Genomic DNA, 26,094 nt, shown 5'->3' with positions numbered 1-26,094 from the left:
GAGAACCCCTGGTTTAGAGCAACATGTTTACATCAACTAAAAATTATCTCAATCATTTACCTAATACAAATAATATTTAAGATTACTGTAACAATTAGAATTTTTTTCTCTGTATATATCAATTTCAGTTTCCATTCCCTGTTTCTGTGGATCTCTCATACAAAAGAAGGGAAGAGAATTTAAAAATATATGAAAATGTAATTGTAAACATGAAAAATTACCAGGATGACTATTTCAGATATTACTTCTGTCCCTATTTAGATTTTTTAAGAACAGAGTAGATTTCAAATATATTGCATCTAGTTTCAGCAAAGTTGTAAGAAATAGCTTTGGACATTCCCAATACACAGACTGGAAGTATACTTCAAAGAATGGTTTCAGAGTAGCAGCCGTGTTAGTCTGTATCCGTAAAAAGAAAAGGAGTACTTGTGGCACTTTAGAGACTAAATTGCCACAAGTACTCCTTTTCTTTTTACCTCAAAGAATGGAAATTTATTACAACTTGTATTTATAAAATTCCCTCCTATTGTTTGTACAAAAAATAATCAAAATAATCTCACCTTGTTTGCCCACATTCACATGTTTTTGTCATAAAGGCAGGGCATGACGGGCAAGGACCTGGATGGCAGAGGCTTAAAAATGAAAACATTTTAGTAAGTCACAAAAAATGTATGGTATCTTTATTTTTAAACTTGTTTCACTTGTCAGAGAAAAAGTTTCTACAGTCTGCAGTGTTACAAAAGCCTTCTAAATTTAAAACACAACAGTACATTATCAGAATATTTGTATATTAATATTTTTCCTAAAGTGTTTTACAAGGTTATATTTACACTAACAAAAACTTAGTGACAATTCAGGATCTACACCACTCACCCAAATCCCTGAGAGAATGGAAATAAGTTAAGGGCTAGGTCTCCAGTATTCTTTGCCACCTTCACATCAACTACAACACTGTTGATGATACACTCCTGGACTCTAGCAAAAGGTGTGCCTACCTTTCAAATCTTCTCTTCTGTGACATCAACCCTCTAAACTTTTTAGACATTTGGCATACATTTTAATAACATTTTATTTCAGACTCCACAGTTGTTTTTAACTCTCATTAACATTTACCTTTGGGTATGTGTGTAATGCCAACAGACCATAGGCAGGCGGGATTGAACCTGGAATCTCTGAAATTTCGTGTATGAGCCTCTACTGCATGAGCTAAAAGCCAGATGGCTATAGCTAAAGCTGTAGCAGACTCATCAATCTCTAGCTGGGCTAGGTGCCACTAGAAGGGGACAGAGTGCAACACCCAAGCAGGCATGGGTAACATGTACACTGGAATTGAAGTGAAGAGGTGATTTCAGACTGTGTAAAGATACTTAGTCTAGCTTTAATCTAACTCACTCATAACATGGCTAAAAATAGCAGTGAAACCATGGCAGCACAAGTTTCAGCATAGGCTGTACAAGCCCACCTGGGACCCTGGGTATATTCTTACATTCCTAGCATGCAATGAAGCTCTTGCCACCATGGCAGCACTGTTATTTTTAGCTGTGCTAGCTAAAGTTGTGTGGGTTACACACAAGCTGCAATCACACCTTTGATTGGAGTGTAGGCATACCCTTTGTGAAATCTGTTTTTAACTTGAAGGCTCTATCATTTAGCTCAAAGAATAGTAGCTGATTCTTTTAAATCCAGAAATCCAGGGTTCTTTCCGTACAGCTGTCCTGACTAGGGGCATCATTACACAATGCCAAGTTACTAAGGAGGACAAAAAGCCATGCTGTGTCATTGTAGATTGTACACTCGCTTTGACAGGGAACCTCTCATTCTGAAGTCCAAATGACCATAATACTTTAAATCCTATAAGTAGGCATGAAAGAATTAGATTTGTATCTGTAAATTTCAGTAAATATTGACTTCACTGTACTCACACAAATTGATGAAAAAATATTTCCACCATAATAATGAAATTTACTGATAGACATTTACAGTAAAATAAATGCTGCTTGAGAACTTTGTTTGATTTAATATTTATTGTATATATGTTGACATATGATCTTGACAGTTTGTGTTTGAATTTCAACACCTACTGTCATTAATTGTTGTTGACCCATCCCCCATTGTCCGACCCTCCTATAGTTTCCTGCATCAGTGAAAATTTAAATAAAATAAAAATAAAAAATAGAATGCTTTAAAATAATTTTGCACAACCATGAAAATTTAAAATCAATAAAAATTAAAAATGCTTAAAAACAAAAATCAAATTCAGCCAAGCCCACCTGTGTCTGTAGATACTGAAACAGGGATCTCTGAATCTAAAAGTATGAATCTCTAGTGCTTGAAATACAGAACCAGGTGCAGACTCAAGCTACTAATTGTGCTCTAGTCCCTAAAGGTCACTAAAGACTACACTTTGTCAGGGTGGGTTACAACATCATCTTCTAAAGTTCTCTAGGATACTTGGTGCACTATGTTCTCCTAATCCCTCTGCCGTTGTGGAAATAATGCTAATGTTATAATTATAGCTTGTGTCCTCAGCAACACTGTGTCAACATTAACTTCCATGTTAACCATTATATGTCATCGGTAACAATGACAACCTTGAATAGTAACACTATGTCAATATCAACATTCAAGACAACTTTTATATTTAAAGTTTAAAAACATGTTGCAATCTTTAGCAGGCATTTTTCTAATGTATTCAGAGAAAAGTATGACAACTTAAAGCATTAGATTGTAGGAAAAATTTTGTCACATGGCATATTTTAAAAACAGTCACAACTAACATTGTTAGTTGTTTGTTTTATAACAATGCAAAGTTAGAATTAGAAATTAAAATCACAAAGGTAAGGAAATGCAAAAGCTCAATGTCCCAGTGACATTAACTGATCTCCAGTGCACATATATGTTTTTGATTAGCAATTAGACTCTTAAACACTCACCCTTAACTGGAACCCACTTAGACTGACAATTCCTCATGTACCGAGGTTGCTGCTCTCCAGGGGAGGAGAAACTCTTGGCAGACTAAAAAAGGCCATGGTCATAGGAGATATGGGAATATATTGAGTATAAGGTGACTGAGAAAACAGTTGGGAAACTTGCCTGCCTGTGAGAAGTCTGTGGACATCACAAGAAACCTAGATGGACTTCTGATGATTGCTGTGGAGAAGTCTGTGGTCATGTTACGTGAGAGATCCTGGAAGCTAAATTTAGACTACAAGGAAGAAGGTTTACATCCAAGGCCTCCGTGGCAGCCTTCTCTGAAATGCTTTCAAGTCCATGCCTGGTCCAACTAGGCACAGAGAACTTCAGTATAAAGAGGACAAGTTTAAGTTTACTAGGCACTTGGGAAGATTTTTTGGAAGGGGAAGCCTGTAGAGAAGGGATGGGGGCGCCACTTTAATTAAAATGAAACCAGACTGCAAGAACGTAAAATAGGATACTGGAGGAGTGTTTAAACTATGAGGTGGGGGAAAGCTGACAGGAGTTAAGGAGCACATCAATGGACAGGGACACAGTACAATTGCATCTGTATATCCAGTAAAGAATAGGAAGCAAAATTACAACTGAACTAGAGGATAAGAACCAGGACAAGAACACATGGAATTTCAGTAAAATCATCAAGCTGTCAGATTAGGCAGTTAAAACAGATGCTTGGTAAAAAATAAAAATGACAGATTAATTTCTCTACACGAACATGACTCTAAAGCAAAAATTAAAAGAACAAGAATATCTTTCGCTGGCACTGTGGAAATATGGTGGAATGTCAAAAATCAGTTGGATACCATAATACCTGGTTACAACACAGTAAAAGACAGACTAGGCCAAATAAACAAGGGAGCAATATCTAAATATTAGGAAAACCTTTTTCACAAGGAGGGTGGTGAAGCACTGGAATGGGTTACCTACGAAGCTGGTAGAATCTCCTTCCTTAGAGGTTTTAAAGGTCAGTCTTGAAAAAGCCCTGCCTGGGATGATTTAGTTGGGGATTGGTCCTGCTTTGAGCAGGGGGTTGGACTAGAAGACCTTCTGGGGTCCCTTCCAACCCTGATATTCTATGATTCTAAAGGATTCTCTAGAATGTTACCTATGTTCTTGGGGAACCAGGGCACAGCACCCAGCCTGTCTGACTCATGAAAGACCCCCCCAACCCAGCCTCTGCTTGAACCAAATCTGCATCAGAAGAAAGGACTTACAAAAAGCAATGAAAAGGCAGTAGGAGACACACCTAAATCCCTGGGACAAGGATGACAGGATTAAGGAAACTCCCCTAGCCTCATTTGCATCGAAGATGGGACAAGGAGGCATCTCCATTAGCATACAGAATGGAGAACAGAGATTCCAAGGCAAGAATCCCATGGAACTCTGGGACCAGAAAAGCAGGGAAGCACTGCATGATGGGCAATCTCTGCTCCAGATATTAATGAACCCACACCTACACACACCCAGCTCAGTAGTTATCAGACCAATTCTAGTAATAAATCCTTTACTGGTACCCAAAATAGCGAAGCTCCCTAATTGCATTGTGAGCTCCCTCCAAGGAACGCGGCCCAAAGCCAGGAATGATCAGCTCCCATGGTATAGCCTGAACACAACAACTTTGGTATACTCCCTTGTTTACACATAAACATATCTAGTATTCTCCCTTGAACCATTGTTTCTTCTCTACAAAAACCACATTGTAGTAGAAAACCCTCCCTTGCTTCCCAGGTCACTCTCAGCAGCGAGATATCTTCCAGGACGAACTCCTGTGGAAAATGTGGGGACAGTGTTCAGTATAGGGGCTCCCTGCAGCTGTTGGCTCTCCCCAAGGCACAGAACCCCAGAGGACAGCATGACCGTGAAACAATCAATCAGTCTCCCCTGCCCTTGTGCTTACTCACCATTTTGGGGCTCCTGTGGGTTATGTGCGCTCGCTTTCGGACAGGCAATTTCTGCTACTGTGCTTGTCTTTAAGTACGGCCGAATCATGGATCTGTCTGGTGTGAACAATGCTGCCTCTGTTAAGTGTTGCATTTTGGCTTTACAGATGTAACCTTGAGATCCCAGCTGTCTTTGTTATCAACAGCCAAAAGACTCCAAAGAATCAGGAAGCATATTCAAAAAAGCAAAGAGGACATGCTGCATGAAGTGATGAAGCAGTCCATTAATGAAAATCAAAAAGTGCAAGAGTGGCGGGAGAGCGAAAGGAGGATCTGCCAGCAGAATGTGGATTGCCAGCATCAAATCACAGAGCAGCTGATAACCATCATTGAACATCAAGCGGACTCAATACAGCGCTCATAGCAATGCAGGTGGAGCACTTCCACGCCCGCCCCCCCACCCCCACCATGCAGCCCTTGTCCAAAAACTCTTTCCCTTGTGCTGCTATGTCACCGCCAACCCACTTTCCCCAACATCCGGGTTCTTATCACCAGCTGCTTTCAACACCTGTGGCTTCACCACCCAACCCTGCAAACTACGACCCTTACACACTGCCACTCAACCTCCATTACTATGCATTTTAGCCAGCCTGAAGTGCAGCACTCATTGCGCGGCACTCCAGACAGGAAGACTCATTATTATAACAGAACATACGCAAATCTGTGATTGTCCCATTCCCCACCGCACCCCCTTCCCTCATCCCACACAGCACAGATGTGTTATGCCCTTTCTGTTTCCCAAGAAGATTTGTTTCTTTTCAATAAATGAATTTTCTTTTCAATAAATGAATTTTCTGGCTTTCAAAACATTCTTTATTATTGCATTAAGTAAAAGATACCGTAACCCATTAAAGCAACAGGCACTGCAAGTCAGTGCATCATACGTAGCAAACACAGATTCCTACTAACATTGGAACCACTGCACTTCATTCTTGTGCAGGGCACCAAACATTAGTGGTGGCTTTCAGCCTCAAATTGCTCCCTCAAGGCATCCCTAATCCTTGCAGCCCTGCGCTGAGCCCCTCTAATAGCCCTGCTCTCTGACTGTTCAAATTTAGCCTCCAGGTGTTGAACCTCCAAGTTCCATGCCTGAGTGAATCTTTCACCCATCCCTTCACAAATGTTACGGAGGGTACAGCAGGCGAATATAACCGTGGGGATGCTGGCATCGGCCAGGTCCAGCTTCCCATACAGACAGCGCCAACGGCCCTTTAAACGGCCAAAAGCACACTCCACAGTCATTCTGCACCGACTCAGCCTGTTGTTGAACTGCTCCTTGCTGCTTTCAGGGCTCCCTGTGTAGGGTTTCATGAGCCACTTTCATGAGCCACAGCATTAAAGGGTAAGCGGGGTCTCCAAGGATCACAATGGGCATTTCAACTTCCCCTACGGTGATCTTTTCTGGGAAGAAAGTCCTGGCTTGCAGCTTCCTGAACAGGCCTGCGTTCCAAAAGATAAGTGCGTCATGCACCTTTCTGGACCAGCCTGCGTTAATGTCAATGAAACGCCCCCGGTGATCCAGAAGCGCTTGGAGAACCATGGAGAAATACCCCTTCCGATTAACTTGCTTGGAGGCTAGGTGGGCTGGTGCCGGAATTGGAATATGTGTGCCATCTATCGCCCCTCCGCAGTTAGGGAAAGCCATTTGTGCAAAGCCATCCACAATGTCATGCACATTACCCAGAGTCACGGTTCTTCTGAGCAGGATGTGATTAATGGCCCTGCAAACTTGCATCAACACAATTCCAATGGTTGACTTTCCCACTCCAAACTGGTTAGCGACCGATCGGTAGCTGTCTGGAGTTGCCAGCTTCCAGACTGCAATAGCCACCTGCTTCTCCACCAGTAGGGCAGCTCTCAATCTCTTGTCCTTGCACCGCAGGGTCGGGGTGAGCTCATCACACAGTCCCCTGAAAGTGGCTTTTCTCATCCGAAAGTACTGCAGCCACTGCTCATCATCCCAGACTTGCATGCCAATGTGATCCACCACTAAGTGTTTGTTTCCCAAGCCCAAAAGTGGCATTCTATGGTAGTGAGCATGTCCGTGAATGCCACAAGCAATCTCATGTCGTATGCATTATGCGAGTCGACATCATCCTCGGACTCCTCACTGCTAGTTCGTAGCTTAAGGAGTAACTTGACTGCAATTCGTGACGTGCTGGCAAGACCCATCAGCATATTCCTCAGCAGTTCGGGATCCATTCCCGCAGACCAAAAGGAAAGACAGAGCGCGCAGTACAAAAAATGTTGAAAGATGGCGCCAAATGTGGACGGAAGCACAGGGATTGCTGGGATGCGAACCGATGCAACACACTGGGACACGACCGAGAATGCCACACATCCTCACACCCCCTTCCCACTAGTCACAGTGCCAGAATGGGAAGAGGTGCTCTTTGGGATAGCTGCCCATAATGCACAGCTCCCAATGCCGCTGCAAGTGCTGCAAATGTGGCCACGTCAGTGCACTTGCAGCTGTCAGTGTGGACATACTGCAACGCTTTCCCTGCTGCAGTCTCCGAGGGCTGGTTTAACTCACAGCGCTCTACATCTGCAAGTGTAGCCATGCCCTTAGGAACATGATTTGGATGGAGCTGGTGAAGTTGGGGGAGGATATGGGAAAATATGATAGTCAGCCCCTCAGCATTCTAATTAATGCTTAGTCTCAGATCATGCAGAGAACAGAGTTAATGCAGGGAGCCCTACTTGGCCCACTGCCCCAGTACAGAGTGAGTCCCCCACGCCCACTCCCTGTTAAAACCAAATCCCTGCCCCCTCTTCTGAGTGGAGGCTCTTGAGAGAGTCAGCCGATCAGTAGGTGTGCCTGGTTCCCCTGGCCTCCCCAGCTGATTGCAAGACTTCAGTGTGACGTATGGGGGAGACCCACTGTGAAGGCTACAGTGGGAAAACCCAGGGATATTAGCCCAATTGCTAGTGGACACCAGAGCATCAGTAAACATTCTAAGTCCCCAGTGGCTCTCCAGAGGGAGACCCACCACTAAACAGGTTCAGCTCAGCGGGTATGGGGGAGAAATCCAGGAAGCTCCGGTCTGGCAGGATGTTCCCTTGCAAATTGACAGACTACAGGGGCAAGTAGAGTGCTGGGCTCATGAGAGAAATGAGAAGGGAATCCTAGGTGTACCTTTCCTCCGAACATTTCAGCTAACTGTGGATCTAGCTAATGGTGTGTTATGGAGGTTAGAATGGGGGCCTGCAGAGATCTCTGCTGTGCATCGTTGTGCTGCTATAAAGGCACCCACAGCAACCCTAACCTCCATTAGTGATTAGTGGGTACAAGAATTTCCTAGAGTATGGACTAAAAATAAGGCAGAGTGTGCAAAAACAGATGTTGAAGTTTTGATTGAGAAAAAAGATCCCTCTCCTCAAAGGCAATATAAGTACCCAGCTGCAGCAGAGGAAGGCATTACAAATACTAAAGACAGTCTCTTGGAACAAGGGGTGCTCATGCCTACGCAAAGTATCTGCAATTCACCAGTATGGCCAGTCCTTAAGGCGGACGGGGTCATTATTGTCATTCCATAAGACTTCCGTACATTAAATGCAGTCACCCCGCAGCAGCTCTTGTAGTAGCTAAATACAATGAAATCATAGCAGCTGACTCAAAATGGTTCTCTGTGATCGATTTGGCTAATGCTTTCCTGGCTATATTCCTCCATCCTTCATACTGGTATAAGTTTGCTTTTACCTATAGGGGACAGCAATATGCCTTAAGCTGGACTCCCCAAGGTTTCCATTCTTCCCCTAGTATTTGTCATGCCCATGTCACTAAAAAGTAGAACCATTTGTGCCCTGACCACCACTCACACGTAATTTCATATGTGGATGACATTTTAATACGCACGCCCCACTTCGGAAATGATCAAGGAAATCACCAGGGAGGTGTTGACTATAGTGTAGGAAACCGGATTGAAGGTAAATAGAGAAAATGCTCAGTCAGTATAGCAACAAGTGAAATACTTGGGGGTGTCTCTTGGGGAGGATGGCCGGACTCCCGATCAACAAAGGGTAGAAATGATAGGAAAGCTACCTGCTCCCACTGACGCGCACTCCCTACGAGCTCTCTTGAACTTTTAATTTTTCCAGAGAGTTCACTGAAATGTTCTCTTACAAAGCCAAACCTCTGTATCAATTATTTAAAAAAAAAACAGGATTTGGGAATGGGAACCAGACCAACAGACTGCCCTGGCCACCTTGAAATAAGATTTGGCTAGTGCTCCTACCCTGGCTTAACCTGACTCTGTCCTGCCCTTTGTGATTCAACTGGCCTCCTCAGAAACAAGTGTCGGAGCTACTCTCAACCAAAGGCAATGCAAAGAGCTCAGAGTTATTGCATATGCCTCCAGGCTCCTGGATCAAACAAAGCCAGGCTTTACCCCCTGTGAAAAGGAGTCTCTTGAATTGATCTGGAGCCTCATGCATTGGGAATTTATTCTTGGACGGTCAATGTCATTGTTCAGATAGTGCAGTCCCCTCTCAACTACATCGTATCGGGGAAAATAGAGGATGGCCAGGTCTCTAACCCACGCATTGCTCAATGGACCCTCACCCTAGTAAACCAAGGAGTCGAGTTTAAAAAAGAGCAAGGCATTTCACCAGCCCCAGGTGGGCTAATTATAGAAGGAGGGGAGCATACCTAACCCTTCCCCCAGTAAAACACCAGTCAAGGGAGGCATGAAGCTTGCAGATGCTAAACAGAAGGAGGCTGCAATTTGGTTTACAGATGGCTCAAGTTTCTACCATAGGGGTCATCCCCGAAGAGGGTATGGAGCCATCTGTGTAAATGATGGAGAGATGCTCCAAGGACTAGTTCACCCCCATTCTGCCCAAGCAGCCCAGCTGGAGGCAGTTAGAGCTGTCCTAGCTTATGAAACTTGGGACACTTCTGTTACTATTTACACTGACTGGACAGCCAGAGTAATCACTGCGTGGTTTCCCCTTTGATTGAATAGAGAAATGATAGCCAGAGATGGGCGCTCCATTTCTCATTCAGACAAATGGAGACATAGCAAATTTGATCAAGGAAAGAACTGGGGACACCTTGCTGACGCACACAAAGGGACATCAGAAAAATCACTCAGAAGAAGCACACTGGACCAATAGAGCTGATGCCTTAGCCAAAGCTGCTGCTACTCGTAACCACACTAGAGACACAGACCAGGTAGAACAAATAGAGGCAGTAACTACCTGGGGAAAAAAATTAGGCAAAGGAATAGATACCTTGGACTTAAGTACCCTTCAAGATGGTGATACAGAAATCCTGTCCTTAGCCAAGACAGTTAAAGATCCCACAGGAAAATACAGGATTGAGCAGGTTGGAGATGTCCGGTGGGCAGTGGATGCAGGTGGTCAAAGGCACTGGATAGTCCCCAGCCAGGTACCGGGGGACTTGATTCTGTTTGTGCAAGAGCAAGGGCATAAAGGAAAACAGGATGCTTTAAATAAGGTTAAAGATACAGGGTGGGAGCCAGGCATGAAAGCCAATATAAATCAGTGGTGTGATAATTGTCTGCAGTGCGTCATGGTTAATGCTAATCGCCAGGTTTGAAAAAATGCATTGGAGAAGCAAAGAATAGAGAGTCCCTGGTCCCAGATTCAGACAGATTACATAGGCCCTTTACCCACCACCAGTAGAGGGAATAAATACTGCCTGGTAATAGTAGATTCCTTCTCTAAATGGGTGGAAGCCATCTCTACTAAAACCAACATTGCCTCAGTCACTGCTAAGCAGCTCTTTAACACAGTTTTCTCAAGAATAGGAATTCCCAGAGTAATTGATTCAGATTTGGGATTTCAATTTGTGGGAGATGTTATGTAAGAGCTATGTAAGGGTTTAGGCAGTAAGCAACATTTCCACATAGCTGGACACCCTGAGTCCTCTGGACAAGTTGAACAAACCAATCACCCACTAAGGGAAGCTTAAAAAAAACAAAACCCCAAATAAAGAGCTCAGGGGGGGACTGGGATGAAAAACTACCAATCATCTTAATGGTTAAGAGGCTCTAAGGCGATACATGGGTACACTCCCTTTGAAGTTGTGACTGGAAGGCAAATGCGCATGCCTGAAAGTTGGTGGATTGGGAGTGGCAACAGATGAATGGGTACAAACCCATGGTTAGGGACTATTTAGAAAAGCTGGACGTGCACAAGTCCATGGGGCCGGACGAGTTGCATCCGAGAGTGCTAAAGGAATTGGCGGATGTGATTGCAGAGCCATTAGCCATTACCTTTGAAAACTCGTGGCGAATAGGGGAAGTCCCAGATGACTGGAAAAAGGCTAATGTAGTGCCAATCTTTAAAAAAGGGAAGAAGGAGAATCCTGGGAACTACAGGCCAGTCAGCCTCACCTCAGTCCCTGGAAAAATCATGGAGCAGGTCCTCAAGGAATCAATCCTGAAGCACTTACACGAGAGGAAAGTGATCAGGAACAGTCAGCATGGATTCACCAAGGGTAGGTCATGCCTGACTAATCTAATCGCCTTCTATGATGAGATTACTGATTCTGTGGATGAAGGGAAAGCAGTGGATGTATTGTTTCTTGACTTTAGCAAAGCTTTTGACACGGTCTCCCACAGTATTCTTGTCAGCAAGTTAAAGAAGTATGGGCTGGATGAATGCACTATAAGGTGGGGAGAAAGTTGGCTAGATTGTCGGGCTCAACGGGTAGTGATCAATGGCTCCATGTCTAGTTGGCAGCCGGTGTCAAGTGGAGTGCCCCAGGGGTCGGTCCTGGGGCCGGTTTTGTTCAATATCTTCATAAACGATCTGGAGGATGGTGTGGATTGCACTCTCAGCAAATTTGCGGATGATACTAAACTGGGAGGAGTGGTAGATACGCTGGAGGGCAGGGATAGGATACAGAGGGACCTAGACAAATTAGAGGATTGGGCTAAAAGAAACCTGATGAGGTTCAATAAGGATAAGTGCAGGGTCCTGCACTTGGGACGGAAGAACCCAATGCACCGCTACAGACTAGGGACCGAATGGCTAGGCAGCAGTTCTGCGGAAAAGGACCTAGAGGTTACAGTGGACGAGAAGCTGGATATGAGTCAGCAGTGTGCCCTTGTTGCCAAGAAGGCCAATGGCATTTTGGGATGTATAAGTAGGGGCATAGCGAGCAGATCGAGGGACGTGATCGTTCCCCTCTATTCGACATTGGTGAGGCCTCATCTGGAGTACTGTGTCCAGTTTTGGGCCCCACACTATAAGAAGGATGTGGATAAATTGGAGAGAGTCCAGCGAAGGGCAACAAAAATGATTAGGGGTCTGGAACACATGACTTATGAGGAGAGGCTGAGGGACCTGGGACTGTTTAGTCTACGGAAGAGAAGAATGAGGGGGGATTTGATAGCTTCTTTCAACTACCTGAGAGGTGGTTCCAGAGAGGATGGTTCTAGACTATTCTCAGTGGTAGAAGAGGACAGGACAAGGAGTAATGGTCTCAAGTTGCAGTGGGGGAGGTTTAGGTTGGATATTAGGAAAAACTTTTTCACTAGGAGGATGGTGAAACACTGGAATGCGTTACCTAGGGAGGTGGTAGAATCTCCTTCCTTGGAAGTTTTGAAGGTCAGGCTTGACAAAGCCCTGGCTGGGATGATTTGATTGGGGATTGGTTCTGCTTTGAGCAGGGGGTTGGACTAGATGACCTCCTGAGGTCCCTTCCAACCCTGATATTCTATGATTCTATGAAACCTTAGTAGAAGTGAGAGCTGCATTACACAAGTGAGTGGCAGCACAGCTAGACATAATACAGCAAAATATGGACAAAAATTAGGCTGGGGAAAACCTCCGTTAATATGGGAATTAGGCTAACCAGTAATGTACAGGAAGTTTTCAGCAAAGGAGCACTCTGACACACACCTGGGATGGCCCCTGCCTTATTGTGAATCGGGCCAGCCCCAGGGTTTATCAGGTAGAAATCCTGAATGGAAAAAACGGGAAACCATGGCAGAAATGGTTTCATTCCACAGCTCAAAGAGCAGAAGGGTAAACCACTTGACCCTCAAGGATTATTATAACTGTCTTCTCCATCTTGTTAGCCACCCTTCTTGGTTAGCAAGAAGGAATGTCTTGGGGCTGTTGGAAAATACGCGTCGGATGGGCTTGTCAGTGCCTACCCCAATGTTGAGGCAGGAAAAGGCCAGAGAAGTCCTCGACTTATTATGGCCACCCTCACGTAGGTCACTGCTTCATATTCACCCTGTAATATTGGTCCCAGACTCTCCCAGTATATACCAGGGGAGCGTGGGAGTTTGTTCTCTCTTCTCTTCCCCTTCACAGGTCCCGAACACGAGCCATGACATCCCACCTTTGCACCAGAACTCTGCTGTTCATAAGTGTCTGGAGTCCGATGCTGTCCAGGCTTTATGCTGAACCTGTGATCCCTCTGAACTCTGGAGGTGCTTGCCAGCTGGAGCCCAGGAAGTAAAATTGCTGTGCCACATGCATGGATTCTATAGGAATGGAAGCAACCCCCTACGCTATTAGCAGCTCCTCGAGTTGCCCCTGGAAAAGTGTTGCCAATTGTACGCAGAGTGCCACCAGGGAGTCACTCAAGTTTTGTTATGAAACTAAGACCACACCAGACTCCGTCCCATTCTTCTGTAAGCCATTGTGGTCTCGAAAGGGACATACATCATCAAACGCAACCAGTAACAGCTTCCCAAGTGGCAGGATAGTCCTGGTCTCCTCCGCTGTTTGGGGAGCAACCACGCCCCTATGTGTCATCGTTGTCATCAGAACCCAGACACCTCCGTTACCCAGAGATGAACTGCAGCGGTCTCTGATCTTGCCAGCAAGCAAGAACATTATCACATAGTTCCTCATAAACTGGGAACCGCTGAACTGGACTTTAGCTGGACATGACTTGATTCAGCCACGTCCCCCAGACTGGGTAGTTCCATTAAAGGGCACACGTTGTGACAAGCTCATGCCAACAATTTGGTTTAAATTCTATGGGCACACTGCCATTTCGGAGGGATTCCATGAGCCTGGATTGTACAGAATGGAATTGGGCCAACAACAAAAAAACATTTTAAATTTTGACCCTCTGATCACAAACCTCACTCCCCTCTGACGTTTAAGAGCCCCAATTTCAGGACCCCTGTGTTAAAACTGGATCAACAAGACCATTTGGTTCTTCAACCTCAGACTTCTCTGAAGGAGGTTCAAATCCACTTAAAAGGCATGAATCTCTCTCACATAGCACCTGTATGCACTCCCTTGATTGGAACTAGCCATAAGGGTTGGGATGAATAGGTAAAAATATGGCATGGGGCTGACCATGTAAATAGAGTAAAAAGGGATTTAAGTGATTGGATTGCACCTGTAGGAACAGGAATCTCTTTAGTTGACGCCGCAAACATAGACGTTCTGGCTAATAAAATATCTGATGCCACTGAAAATGTAGGAAAGATGGGAACCCCATTAATAGCATCTTTGAAACAATTCAGTGAGGAACAGCAATTAAGAAGTGAGGTATTTCCTGGGTGGGAAAGACTCATAGAAAAAGATGAAGAGTTAATGATGTCTGGTGTACAGTCCCTCCAGAATAATGTCACATTGACCTCAGCGTGTGAGCAAGTTCAGGCTCTTACCCAGAATATAATCATGGGAATGATTTGGCAAGCCAGAGCAGGACAAATTTCCATAGAGGCAATCAACTTGATTCGGCCCCATGTAACGGAGGAAGAATTAGTCCTCTGGCCCTGGTGGAGACTAGTTAATGCTTTGTACAATTACCACCAGCAAAGCTTTCAGTTATTCTTGATAACCGTGGCAGGTACAAGGAAATTAGAGTAATCCACCCAGTAGTCCCACTGGGATTACAGATTAATCAGGGTTAGGCAAACTAAGGCCCGTGGGCCGGATCCAGCCTGCCAGCCATTTTAAGCCGGCCCTTGAGCTCCTGCTGGGGGGCAGGGTCTGGAGCTTGTCCCACTCTGGTGCTCCAACCAGGGAGCAGGGTTGGGGGGTCGTTCCACGCGGCTCCTGGAAGCAGCCACATGGTCCTGCTCTGGCACTCTGGCCAGGGCACAGGGTCGGGGGCTGCTCCACAAGGCTCCTGGAAGCAGCCGCATGTCCTCCCTCTGGCTCCTATGTGCTCCAATGGCTCCACTCCAAAGGCCCCCTCCAGCACTCCAATGGGAGCTGCAGGGGCAGTGCCTGCGGCTGGGGCAGCGTGCCAAGCTGCCTGGTCATGCCTCTGCATAGGAGCCGGAGAAGGGACATACCACTGCTTACGGGAGCCGCTTGAGGTAAGTGCCACCCAGATCCTGCACCCTTGAGCCTCTCCCCATGCCTAAACCCCCTGCCCCAGCCCTGATCCCCTCCTACCCTCCGCACTTCTTGATCCCAGCTCAGAGCATGCTCCTGCACCCCTCATCCCCAGCCCCACCCCACAGCCCACACCCCCAGCTGAAGCCTGCACCCCTTCCCACATCCCAAACCCCTGCTCCAGCCCCGATCCCCGTCCTGCCCTCCAAACACCTCAGTCCCAGTCCACAGCACCTTCCTACACCCCAAACTCCTCATCCTCAGCCCCACCCCAGAGCCCTCACCCCCAGCCCGAGCCCTCACCCCTCACCTCACACCCCACTCCCCTGCCCCAACCTGGAGCTCCCTCCCACACCGTGAACTCCTCATTTCTGGCCCCACCCCTGAGCCCGCACCCCCAACCCCAATTTTGTGAGCATTCATGGCCCGCCATACAATTTCTATTCCCAGATGTGGCCCTTGGGCCAAAACATTTGCCCACCCCTGGATTAATGATAACTCAGTAATGTACTCCAGAGATCCTAACACTTGGGCCTGGAAGAAAGATAATCTGTGGAACATAGTAAATGTAGAGACTGGGAGCGGCTGGGTCATTACACAAATTGAATCTATTTCCCCATGTTAAGTATCCTCACACCTTCAGTCAACTGTCTGAAATGGGCCATCTTGATTATCACTACAAAAGTGTTTTTGTTTTTTCTCCTGCTGATAATAGCTCATCTTAATTAATTAGCCTCTTACAGTTGGTATGGCAACTTCCACCTTTTCGGGGGTGGGTGGGTGTGTGTGTATGTGTCTTCTTACTGTATGTTCCATTCTATTCATCTGATGAAGTGGGCTGTAGCCCATGAAAGCTTATGCTCAAATTTGTTAGTCTCTAAGGTGCCACAAGTACTCCTGTTCTTTTTGCGGATACAGAGTAACACGGCTGCTACTCTGAAACCCATCCTATTACTATTACTCTAGTTTACAAGGTCATCCAGATCTTCCTGTATGCTATCCCGGTCCTTCTGTGTATTGGCAATATCTCCCAGCTTTGTACCATTCGCAAACTTTATTAGCACATTCCCACTTTTTGTGCCAAGGTCAGTAATAAAAAGATTAAATAAGATTGGTCCCAAAACCGATCCCTGAGGAACTCCACTAGTAACCCCCTTCCAGCCTGACAGTTCACCTTTCAGTGTGACCCATTGTAACTCCCCTTTAACCAGTTCCTTATCCACCTTTCAATTTTCATATTGATCCCCATCTTTTCCAATTTAGCTAATAATTCCCCATGTGGAACCATATCAAATGCCTTACTGAAATCAAGGTAAATTAGACCCACTGCGTTTCCTTTGTCTAAAAAAAATCTGTTACCTTCTCAAAGAAGGAGATGAGGTTGGTTTGACATGATTTACCTTTTGTAAAACCATGTTCAAATTCAAGCTAATGGTATCTAGTTTGCAATGAAAGGTGACATTTTTGAAGGGGTATTAGAGAAAGGGGTATTAGAGAAAGGGGTATTAGAGATTATCAAGATTCAAAATGAGATTGGACATCTATATGGTTAATTTCTTGGCCTCCACAATTTCATATGGCAATAAGTTCCAGTCTAATTATGTACTCCATAAAAAAGTATTTCTTCAATCAGTTTTGAAGTTGCCACCTTTTAATTTAATTGAAGGTCCCCTTATTCTTAAAGGGACAGAACAGAAGATCCTGATCTACCTTCTCTGTATCATTTATTTTATACATATTATCATTTGTCCTCTCTTATTAGTCTCCTTTCTAAGGTAAACAATCCCAAATCCTTTCACTCTCTTCGTATGAGAGTTTTTCCATGTCCCGAATCATTCTAGTTATTCTCATGCTCCTCTCTACAACCATGAAGGTTAGAAATTTACTTTTAAAATGAAAGCTGAGATTCTCAGGTAAAGAGAAGGTTATTGCTGAGAAGCTAAATGATTTTTTTGCACCATTCTTCTCTGGAGAGGAGGTTGGGCAGATACCTATCTCAGACACGCTCTTTTCTGGTAATAAAGAAGAGGTGATATCAGAGACTACGTTAGAAGAAAAAGTGCTGGAACAACTGATAATTTAAAAAGCAATAAGTCACCAGGCCAGCTGGTGTACACCCAAGAGTTCTGAAAATGCCTCAATGTGAAGTGGCTTAGCTGCTAACAAAACTAGATAGTCTCTGAAAACAGTTTCAGAGGACCGGAGTGTAGCAAATGTATCTGTATTTTAAAAAATTCTAGAGGTGATCTGGGGAACTGGACACCGGTAAGCCTTACATTTAATACCTCGCAGAATGGTTGAAATGATCATTAAAAATAGAACAAAACATCTGGAAAAATCACATTATAATATGGTCTAACCAGCTTTTGCAAAAGGAACTAGTATTTCACTAATCTCTAATTTTCAAACATGTCAGTAAAATAATGGATAAAAAAAGAACTGGTTGACACCATTTATTAAAAATTACATAAAGCTTTAACAAGGTCCTTCACCAGAGATATGTAAAATCTCTCAAATCACCTGGTAGTCTATGTTAAAAAAAAAAAAGAGCTATCAAGCATTTCTAAAAACAGTAAAAATCAACAAGAAATACATGATAGCAAATGGAGGCTATAAGATGTAGTCATGTTAATATACAGCGAAATGTTACCATAACATAGAACATTTTACTAAAAGTCTAAGATAAAATCTGTGGGAATACTGTTCTGTAAACCATCCAAACCCTCACTGTATTTCATTCACAGTATTCAAAAACGACCTAAGAAAAGCCTTAGCTTCCTCAGAGTAAAAAAAAAAAATTTTCATTCTAATGTTGTGCATGTAGACGACAGCTTTAAACATTTAAACATTCACAACTTAAGAAATTATGAAACAAATGGGAAAAGACTGGATGTGGATGACAACGGATATAAATCAGCAGTTAAGAAATCTAAGCAACTGATAAGAAACATCTGTTGTCAATAGAGATAAGGATAATTATACAGTAACTCCTTGCTTACCGTTGTAGTTATGTCCCTGAAAAATGCTACTTTAAGTGAAATGATGTTAAGTGAATCCAATTTCCACATAAGAATTAATGTAAAGGGGGGGGGGGGGGGGGCGCGGCGGCGGGGGTTTAGGTTCCAGGGACATTTTTTTTTTTTTTTTTTTACCAGACAAAAGACATTGTGAAAGACAGTGGGATACTTCCCAGGCAATGTCTTGCTCCTAAATGATGAACTAGCACTCTGCTGAGCCCTCAAGGGTTAACATGTTGTTAATGTAGCCTCACACTCGACAAGGAAGCATGAATGGAGGGAGGAGACACAACAGATGCATGGCAGCGGCTGCAAACATTCCCTGCGGAAACTGAATGTGATGATGAACCCATGCTATCCCACTGGAGCGCACCACTCCTTCCACTTTCCAAAGTGCTGGGAGGGGTAGTGTGTGTGTCACACACACACACTCACACACACACACACAGAGGTCACAAGTCTGCTGCTTGCCAGGAGCTAGGACTCACGATGTGACGGAGAGACCGCCGAGACTCATCAAGCCCTCGGATCGCTACCCCTTCCTGCTTCTCCACGTGGGCACCAATGATACTGCCAAGAATGACTTTGAACGGATCACTGCGGACTACGTGGCTCTGGGAAGAAGGATAAAGGAGTTTGAGGCGCAAGTGGTCTTCTCATCCATCCTCCCCGTGGAAGGAAAAGGCCTGGGTAGAGACCGTCGAATCGTAGAAGTCAACGAATGGCTACGCAGGTGGTGTTGGAGAGAAGGCTTTAGATTCTTTGTCCATGGGATGGTGTTCCAAGAAGGAGGAGTGCCAGGCAGAGATGGGCTCCACCTAACGAAGAGAGGGAGGAGCATCTTCGCAAGCAGGCTGGCTAACCTAGTGAGGAGGGCTTTAAACTAGGTTCACCGGGGGAAGGAGACCAAAGCCCTGAGGTAAGTGGGGAAGTGGGATACCGGGAGGAAGCACGAGCAGGAGCGCATGAGAGGGCAGGGCTCCTGCCTCATACTGAGAAAGAGGGACGATCAGCGACTTATCTCAAGTGCCTATACATAAATGCAAGAAGCCTGGAAAACAAGCAAGGAGAACTGGAAGTCCTGGTACAGTCAAGGAATTATGATGTGATTGAAATAACAGAGACTTGGTGGGATAACTCACATGACTGGAATACTGTCATGGATGGATATAAACTGTTCAGGAAGGACAGGAAGGGCAGAAAAGGTGAGGGAGTTGCACTGTATGAAAGGGAGCAGTATGACTGCTCAGAGCTCAAGTATGAAACTGCAGAAAAACCTGAGACTCTCTGGATTAAGTTGAGAAGTGTGAGCAACAAGGGTGATGTCGTGGTGGGAGTCTGCTATAGACCACCGGACCAGGGGGATGAGGTGGACGAGGCTTTCTTACAGCAACTCCCAGAAGTTACTAGATCGCAGGCCCTGGTTCTCATGGGAGACTTCAATCACCCTGATATCTGCTCGGAGAGCAATACAGCGATGCACAGACAATCCAGGAAGTTTTTCGAAAGTGTAGGGGACAATTTCCTGGTGCAAGTGCTGGAGGAACCAACTAGGGGCAGAAGGAACCAAGTGCTGGAGGAACCAACCTGCTGCTCACAAACCGGGAAGAATAAGTAGGGGAAGCTAAAGTGGATGGGAACCTGGGAGGCAGTGACCATGAGATAGTCGAGTTCAGGATTCTGACACATGGAAGAAAGGAGAGCAGCAGAATACGGACCCTGGACTTCAGAAAAGCAGACTTTGACTCCCTCAGGGAATCACAGAATCATAGAATACCAGGGTTGGAAGGGACCTCAGGAGGTCATCTAGTCCAACCCCCTGCTCAAAGCAGGACCAATCGCCAATCAAATCATCCCAGCCAGGGCTTTGTCAAGCCTGACCTTAAAAACTTCTAAGGAAGAAGATTCTACCACCTCCCTAGGTAACGCATTCCAGTGTTTCACCACCCTCCTAGTGAAAAAGTTTTTCCTAATATCCAACCTGAACCTCCCCCACTGCAACTTGAGACCATTACCCCTTGTCCTGTCCTCTTCTACCACTGAGAATAGTCTAGAACCATCCTCTCTGTTGCGGAGGGCAACAAAAATGATTAGGGGACTCGAACACATGACTTATGAGGAGAGGCTGAGGGAACTCGGATTGTTTATTCTGCGGAAAAGAAAAATGAGGGGCGATTTGATAGCTGCTTTCAACTACCTGAAAGGGGGTTCCAAAGAGGATGGAACTAGACTGTTCTCAGTGGTAGCTGATGACAGACCAAGGAGTAATGGTCTCAAGTTGCAGTGGGGAGGTTTAGGTTGGATATTAGGAAAAACTTTTTCACTAGGAGGGTGATGAAACACTGGAATGCGTTACCCAGGGAGGTGGTGGAATCTCCTTCTTAGATATTTTTATGGTCAGGCTTGACAAAGCCATGGCTAGGATGATTTAGTTGCGGATTGGTCCTGCTTTGAGCCGGGGGGTGGACTAGATGACCTCCTGAGGTCCCTTCCAACCCTGAGATTCTATGATTCTATCATACTACCTCTGTACACACAACTGTGGTGAGACCGTTCCTGGAATGGTATGTCCAGTCCTGGTGTCCACAGGACATAAACGTTGAAAATTTGGAAAGGGTTCTGAAGAGAACTACAAGAATGATCTGAGGTCTGCAAATCCTGCCTTAGAGCTTTTTAAGTCTTTCACTGTATCTATTTAGTTTACCAAATACAAGGTTAAAAGATTACTTGATCATGTGTCGTAAGTACCTCCATAAGGATGTACAGGGCTCTTTAATACAGCAGACAAAGACATAATAAGTGCTGATTAGTGGAAGCAGAATTAATCTAATTTGAAGTTAGGAACAACGTACAACATTTTAACAATGAGGATAATTTTCTATTGGAACAATTTACCCAGCGATTTGGTGGATTCTCCATCACTTGAAATCTTTGAATTAAGACCAGCTTTCCAAAAAAACATGCTCTATAAGATATGAGCTTGATGCAGAATTCCACCCAGAATTCATATGACCTGTACTATGCAGGAAGTCAGGCTAGGTGATCATAATGGTCCCCTTCTGGTCTTACAAAGGTATGAATTTGTACAAGACTAGGTATACACTGTTAAAAAGGTGAGGAAGATATTTGATTTAATAATGAAAACCTAAACAAAGCTACTTAGTTTGCATTTCTATATAATCGTATATTAATTTTCCTTGTTTTCATTATTATGTATTACTTCTACTTCAAATGCCCAAATAAGGATTTGGGATCCACCGTGCCAGATACCACACAAACACGTAGAAAGAAAAATCCTTGCCCCAGAAATTTACAAACAATATTAGACCACTAACACGTTTTAAATATTTGAGGCAACACTGGGTACACATTTGCTTTTATTCTCTTCTTCCCCATTATGTGTTCCTCTGAAAGTTCTTGAAACTAATGTGTTCAAGCTGGATCAGTTCCCATTACACAGAAATACCACAATGCTTTTAACTGGTTTCCTTTCCATCTTCTGAGAAGATCTCATATTACATCTGTATTGACATATAAGGATATTGGCGTGTGGGGAGGAGTTTTAGCCATGTGTTCTCAAATAAATACAAGCAAAATATGAATACCATAATGTTATATAGAACAGAAATATTTAATATATTTTTAGTTCTTGATATTATTGGAGATTTATTTTAGTTTTACTTGCAAGGTCACTTAAAGGGATATCATGCATTTGGAAAATCACATTTCCATCTGATGTTTTGCACTCACTATTGTTATAAGTAACCCTTAAGATTACCACAACTGGGACAGACTAAAGAAAAATTTATTTAATCAGTGTATTTATTTATTCACAAGGTGCTGCTAAATGTACAGTCAACATGACTGTTTTGATGATGGTGCATGCCTTTCCTTGGGCTCAGCCAGAGCAGATCTACTAGTAACAGCAGCAGCAAAGCTAAAAAGCATCAGGCATTCTGGGCTTGCCCAAATGACCCTTTTAAATATCCCTACCTTTTAAAAAAAGAAGTTTCAGGAAATACTGTTTAAAGGTTTTTCTGGGAGAACATTTTAAAGTCAGTCAATATAAAAAAAGATTCAACTTGACAATAGCTCTATAGCACACTAACTTGCATAGATCGTTTCATACATTTTAAAGCCAGAACGAAGCATTATGATCTCGTTTTTTGACCTCTGAACAACATAGGCCATAGAACGCCACCCAGTAAATTCTGCATGAAGCCCGTAACTTCTGTTCGAGAAGCCACACAGCAAGTCAGTGGACAAGGTGAGACTAGAACCTAGGTCTCTTGATGTCCAGTCCAGCACCTGACCCACTGACCATCTTTCCTCACTTTTTAAGGGGAAACAAACCTGCAGCTACTAATGATCATTGTATTATGAAGCTAGAAATGCCTTTTTCAAAGCAGTTTTAGAAAGTGGGGAAATTACAGATTTACCTACTAAGTTTATCTTTACAACAGTAAAGGGGCACACAGTGGTCAACATTTTTAAGTTGTTTTTCTTTAATAAAACAGGGTGCACAATCTTTGATCTTGGTGGCAATACTTAATGTTAAAGATACTATTTCAGCAGACTGGCCCAAAAACTAACCAATCCTAAAAAATTTGATTTTATTTTTCATTCCCAATACAAAAAACATATCAGTTCTATGAAAGATGGGCTGTTACTCTTAAAATCCAAAATTTTCAGCCATAAGCACAAGCCTTTAAACAAAGATTAATATTTCTAAAAATTTCTATCATTTGTTATATCTGGTTACACTATAATTTTATTTCTTTTACAACGAGATCAGAACTGAAAATTCATTTATTATTTCCCCTCTCTATAAAACAGAGTGAAGAGGAACAACAAGCGCCACTATACTAACTTCCACGCTTCTACTGAAAAATATACTCAATCCGGTGATGTATAAAATGTAATATATTTTATGCTCAGAATTAGAGACATTGAAAAAGTTTAAATTTTTACACTTTCCTAAAGGAACATGAAAAATGTCTAACAAATAGTAGCTGAAACTTTTTCATACTGGTAAAGAAAACCACATTCCATAATAATCAATTTCATACAAATCTTTTGTTCATTCACTAAACAGCCATCAAAACAGGGGTTTTAAGAATTAAGTGACCGACAAATTGAAAGAAAAAGACAAATATCCAAATATCTGTTTCCACAGATTTCACAAATGCTTGTAGATCACTACAAAACCTTCTGAAACACTCTTACTTACATATTACAAGAATGTGGACAGTCCTGACCTGGTCTTCTTTTTCTACAAAGCTCTCCACAGCTGTGTGGAATTTCATTTCTATTCCATTCAGGGTTGTTTACCTTACCTAAAAAGCAAAACAAAAACAAAAAATCTGATGCAGAAACAGCATTGTATACTTCAATATAATAATGAACTTAAAGGCAAGATAAGGTAAACATACTGAGAGTGATGAGGGAGGGACCATCTTGGACTTTGAGGTGTCACTTTTAGTGAGGTGATATTCCACGTTTTTTAGAATATAGAAGGCAACTGTTCCAAGACAGGCTGATTTTAAGAAGTGGAAGCTGACTGAAGCTGCTCGGAAGTTTGGAAACTGAGTGTAAGTCTCAAACATAACTGCATACCTTTAGATATCTCATAATTCATTTATCTCATGATTCTGCAATGTTTTGTGCATCAGCCTACATATGGTAAAGTAGAGATCTAGGCTCTGAATCTACACAGGAAAGTTGCACCTGTTTAACGTAAATCTTTTCTTCAACTGATATAATTAGAACTAGTGCAAGCCCCCATGTGAACACTTATTTCAGTTTAATTTAATCCCGTTTCTAATCAATTTAAATTAAACCAATAAAGCCACTCTTTTGCCAAAATAAGAGTGTCCAAACAGGAGTCTGAATTGGTTTAACTATATTGGTTTAAATTCACACATTAGAAAAGTTGCACCAATAGAACATATGTAGAGAAGGGCCTATAATAGATGTAATTACCTGTACCTTAGAAACAATGTATGCTAGCAGTTTTCTAGATTTTTTCCTACTAAATGTCTTCATATCAATACTGATTCCACAACATTCCTAATAAAGGTTTTATTTTAACATTTATCTAAATATTTGTTATATGTAATTTTTATATAGTAATGAAACATCACACAAATTTGGCAGTTATCTTCCAATATCATTAACAAAGTAGCCATGAAAGAGAGCTTTTGGGGATGTAAGGAAAGATTCTTCAACAGTATTAGAACTTATCAATTAAAGAATACCAACTGTAAATATGAAATACACTCACCACAAAAACAGGTGTAAGTAGTAGGAACTTGTGTTGAAGCATTTTGACAAGCAGGACATCTCCAGCCACTATTGCCATCTGTAAAGAAATTAATATACAAGAACTTAAAATATGTTTAAGACAGATGATAAATAATTTAGAATAGTGGCACAGGACAGAAAACTTTTTTTTAGACTTTACTAGTTTCACCATTTCAAGTAATACTATACCACATTATAGAAATCTGATTTTGTAATGTGTCACATTCTGTTTAATAAGTTAGTGCTATACAAAAATTAGTCACTCATTTTAAATAAAATAAAAATGAATGGATAGATCTCAAAACAGAATTGCTAATTCCAGATCATCAATGAGTGGTAGTGTTCTTACGGGGGTCCCGCAGAGATTAGTTCTCAGCCCAATGTTACTCTATTTTTAACAATTACTTGGAAGAAAATATAAACTCATTGCCAGTAAAGCTTGCAGATAAAACAAAGATTGGTGGACTGGTAAATACCAATGGGGACAGCATATTACCAAGTGATTTGGATCACCATTACGATGGATGCAATCAAAATACATTTTAAATACAATCAAACACAAAGTCACACATTTAGGAACACAGATTACAGGCCATGCTTACAGGATGACAGCCTTTATTCTGGAAAGCAGTACTGAGGAGGACTTGAGGTCAGAGTAAATAATCAATTGAACACGAATTCCTGACATAGCAATGTGTCAAAATGAGCTAACATGATCACTGGATGTATAAATAGGATAGTATATAAGGAAGGTAGTAATCCCAGTACGTGGTATTGGTGAGACCATTATGGGAAAAACTGCATCCAGTTCTGGTGTCCACACCTCAAAAAAAAAAAAAAGAAAAAAAAAAAGACGCTGAAAAACAGGAGAGGGTTCAGAGAAGAGCCACAGGTATGGATATGTGGTGTGAAAAAATACTTTATAATTAGCAATGGAGTTCAACACATCACTTTATTGAAGTAAAGGTTAGCAGATTACTTGGAAACATTTTATAAACACCTAAACAGAGACAAACCACTGAATTGTAAAGAGCTCTTAAGCAGCTAAAGCATAACTAGATTCAGCTGGTCTGAGAAAGATACATGGGCAATGATGCTTTTCTGGGTAAGCAAGCAGCAATATGGTCTTCTGAACTCAGTCATCCCCAATAGCTTAGTGTATGACTGGAGTGTCATGTGACTGTGATATGGGCAACACCCTGAGTGGTAAGCAATATCACAGAACATAAGGCCCAACTGTAGGTAAGTCACAGAGCAGAAAAAATATCCCAAGGATTCAGTCCCTGAATGAGACTGAGTGCTTCCATGATAGCATGAAGGATGTGAATGAAGGAAAACCAAGAGAAAGACTTCAAAACCTTTCATCCAAATGCCACATTGGACAAACACCATATCCATTTTATAGTGCTTGATAAAGATGAGCACTGAAAGGCAGAAAGACACACAGCAAATTCCTTGAATTAAGCTGTGCGCTGTTCTAGCCAGCAACTAGCCAAATGCTTGACTTAGTGAAACCTCACAGAAGGGGAATCTTTTATCAACACTTTGTAGTCCTGAAAAGGTTCTTGAAT

The 26,094-nt window shown here is 42.9% G+C and overlaps 1 protein-coding gene across 8 annotated transcripts in view; it reads right to left on the bottom strand.

The window, feature by feature from the left end:
• Positions 1-26,094, bottom strand: part of NFX1 (nuclear transcription factor, X-box binding 1) — a 220,057-nt gene that overhangs the window by 153,558 nt on the left and 40,405 nt on the right. For 7 of the 8 annotated variants that reach the window (XM_043540287.1, XM_043540286.1, XM_043540291.1 and 4 more), the window contains exons 4-6: positions 24,504-24,581; positions 23,451-23,556; positions 561-632 (exon numbers count right to left, since the gene is read on the bottom strand). In XM_043540287.1, coding sequence (XP_043396222.1) covers positions 561-632; positions 23,451-23,556; positions 24,504-24,581 — 256 coding nt within the window. The remainder of the gene's footprint in view (positions 1-560; positions 633-23,450; positions 23,557-24,503; positions 24,582-26,094) is intronic. The other variant, XM_043540288.1, reaches the window with a different exon arrangement.

This window comes from Chelonia mydas, chromosome 2 (genome assembly GCF_015237465.2).
Source record: "Chelonia mydas isolate rCheMyd1 chromosome 2, rCheMyd1.pri.v2, whole genome shotgun sequence".
Lineage (NCBI taxonomy): Eukaryota > Metazoa > Chordata > Testudines > Cheloniidae > Chelonia > Chelonia mydas.
This window is presented reverse-complemented; position numbering and strand designations above follow the sequence as displayed.